Source organism: Trichosurus vulpecula, chromosome 1 (assembly GCF_011100635.1).
Source record: "Trichosurus vulpecula isolate mTriVul1 chromosome 1, mTriVul1.pri, whole genome shotgun sequence".
NCBI lineage: Eukaryota > Metazoa > Chordata > Mammalia > Diprotodontia > Phalangeridae > Trichosurus > Trichosurus vulpecula.
Window position 1 is genome coordinate 281559512 of NC_050573.1, and position 2718 is coordinate 281562229.

General features: G+C 40.0%; 1 protein-coding gene across 1 annotated transcript; it reads right to left on the reverse strand.

Moving 5' to 3' along the window:
- Positions 1–2218: 2218 nt before the first annotated feature.
- On the reverse strand, positions 2219–2718 carry LOC118830122 (40S ribosomal protein S24-like). The gene has a single exon (XM_036737015.1). It carries the CDS (start codon positions 2694–2696, stop codon positions 2298–2300), a length of 399 nt encoding a protein of 132 aa, XP_036592910.1. The 5' UTR covers positions 2697–2718; the 3' UTR covers positions 2219–2297.

Sequence of the window (2718 nt, forward strand, 5' to 3'; positions counted from 1 at the left end):
TGGTGTTGATTTTCATCATTCACAATAGACAAGATTCCTTTACTTTCATTACAAATGTAACTTCACTAGCATTCTTTGTCCTTGCCTCCAGTATTTTAAGAAGACATGCATTCCCTAAAATAAGCTACCAGCAGAAGGGACTGTACTTAAATTTTAAATCTTCTCCAGTTTTAACTTCCTTAAGAAACCATTCCGTAGACATTGCTACACACACAAGGTTTAGCTCAACACAGTTTCTTGAAACCCCAGGTTAGTTCTTGGCCCCTAGTAAATCCATCTTTTGTTCTCCAGTTTTTCAAATCTACTACTTGATTTATTAAAAACCCCTTCTCCCAACCAACACACATCTTTATGGCAGCACAATTTTAGAGCTGGAAAAGGACATTAGAGATGATACAGATAATGTTAACCACCTACTATGACTTCTGCTCTAATCAGAGCAGAGACTCAAGCCCTCAACCAGTTCTGGGATTTTTTTGGCTTTGGGACTTTTTTATACTCATAAAAATTATTGAAGAGTCTCCCTCCCAAGAGCTTATGATTCTGTGGGTTATATCTATTCTTACTGTATTAGAAATTAAAAGTCTTGGTATTATTAAGAAAATGGTTTTGACCTTTCAGACCCCTAAAAGGATCCTGGGATCCTCTGACTTAGACAAATAATTCAAGATGGGAAAGTAAGGAAGGAGAATCAAAGGTGTTTTTGCCAATGGTAGTTATTTGTAGGGTAAGCTTCCATGGTTCTAAGGACATGTTTGATAACTCCACTTCGTTAAGATGATGGTTGTGGCCACAGTGCAAAGGCAACTACACAGTTAACTTGGAGGCCCCATGTATGTTTTCAGACTTCCTGCACTTTACATCTTCATGTTAGAATCATGGAATTCTACAGTTAGATAGAAAAAGGACTTTGTAACTAGACTTTTTATAGCCAAGGTTTCATGTAGCCCAGAACATAGGCAAGGAATGCATAGTGCTCAAGGAGTCAGCCAACTAGGAGGACCAGCTTGGCCTGGTGCTGGTTGGGACAACAACAGAATGCAGTGAAATGAATAGAAATTTGCCACACCTCTTTCCTAAAGGACAGTTTTGTTTCAGCCAATGCTCCTACCATCTAGTGCAATGCCCAAGAAGGCACATTTGCAGAGGGTTATTCCTCCAACCTGCCCTTCCTGATGACAGAAGTTGCTGTTGTGGCTGTTCTCAGTGCTAACTTAGCACTTTAGGAAGATGTTTGTAGGGCCACCGGGGAGGGAAAAGGGGACCCTGCACCATCACGGTTACATTTGAAACTTTACCACTGCTTGGTTCTGGGATCTCAATGTGACTACTGAGTATATTCTCACCTCAACCCACCCCCAGTGCATACCATGCATTGTGTAGTAAAAAGAGTTTCAAATTTTCAGCGAGAAGCACCTGGGTTCAAATCCAGTCTTTTATTAGCCCCTTTCTACACACTGTGTAGGATGCCCATTCTATTTTTTTAAAGAAGTTAAATACATTCCATACCATTAAACTTTTTTTTTTTAAAAAGGCTGGCCACTACATGCCATTGGACAGATGTTGCAAGTAAGTGATAAACTGCACTTAACTACATGACTGTTTTGATACATTTGTTCAAAATCTGTTCCCTTGTCAAAAGTTTAATTAGAGTAAAAGTTGGCATCACAATACAGTGTTCTGCATTTGTGTGTGTTTGCATGTGTGTGTGTGCACGCGTGTGTGTGCATGCATGTGCACGTGTGTGTATGCACTTACTCATGCAGGTATTGGGGGGAGGGGGAAAGCCTTGAGTCTGCAAGATATATTTTTATTTAACATTACCCTGTATCTAAGCCATTTCTAGCTTGGAGAGATGTCTAAACTGGCATAGCATCCCCCACATTCTCCCCTCCCCATCACGGTTTCAGGTAGAATTTATAGGAATCTTGAACAAGGAAAAGATTTAAAAATACAGCCAGAGTTAACAGACTTAAGCAACCAAGTCACTATCCTCTTCCTCTTGGACCACTACCCTCATTCTTGGAGTTTAAAAAAAAAGGGACCTCCTTCTTCCCACTGGTATCTTAATCTTTTCTCAATGGAGGAAAATACCGTCTTGGGCCAATCACTTCTAGTAGGTGGCAATGCAATTGAGGGACCAGACAAAAGTTACTCTACCATTCTATCCACTTTTTAAAAATATTTTATTTAAAGTAAAAACAATTTTTAACACTCATTTTTTTAAGTTTTTATATAGTTTATTTATGTTCTGATGAAAAATTATCTTCACGTATAAACGTCATCCATAGTGCCTTTTAATCCTTCTTTTTGCCAGCACCAACATTTGCCTTTGCAGTACCCCTGACTTTCTTCATTCTGTTCTTGTGTTCCTTTCGCTGCTTTCTGGATGTCTTTTTCTTCTCATACAGGCCATGCCTTGCAAGTCTGTGCTTTGGTTCATTTTTCTTTGCATAGTCAAGGGAATCATAAATCATGCCAAAGCCTGTTGTTTTGCCACCACCAAAATGGGTTCTGAATCCAAAGACAAAAATGACGTCTGGAGTGGTCTTGTACATCTTGGCCAGTTTTTCTCGAATTTCAGTCTTGGGCACTGTGGCCTTTCCAGGATGAAGGACATCTATAACCATCTGTTTACGCTGAAGAAGTCTGTTTGTCATGAACTTCCTGGTTCTGATGGTTACAGTGTCATTCATGGTGGGGGCCGGCTCCTCGAGC

Excerpts from the sequence above, each read along its gene's own strand:
- LOC118830122 (XM_036737015.1), bottom strand. The coding sequence starts at position 2,696 with ATGAATGACACTGTAACCATCAGAACCAGGAAGTTCATGACAAACAGA.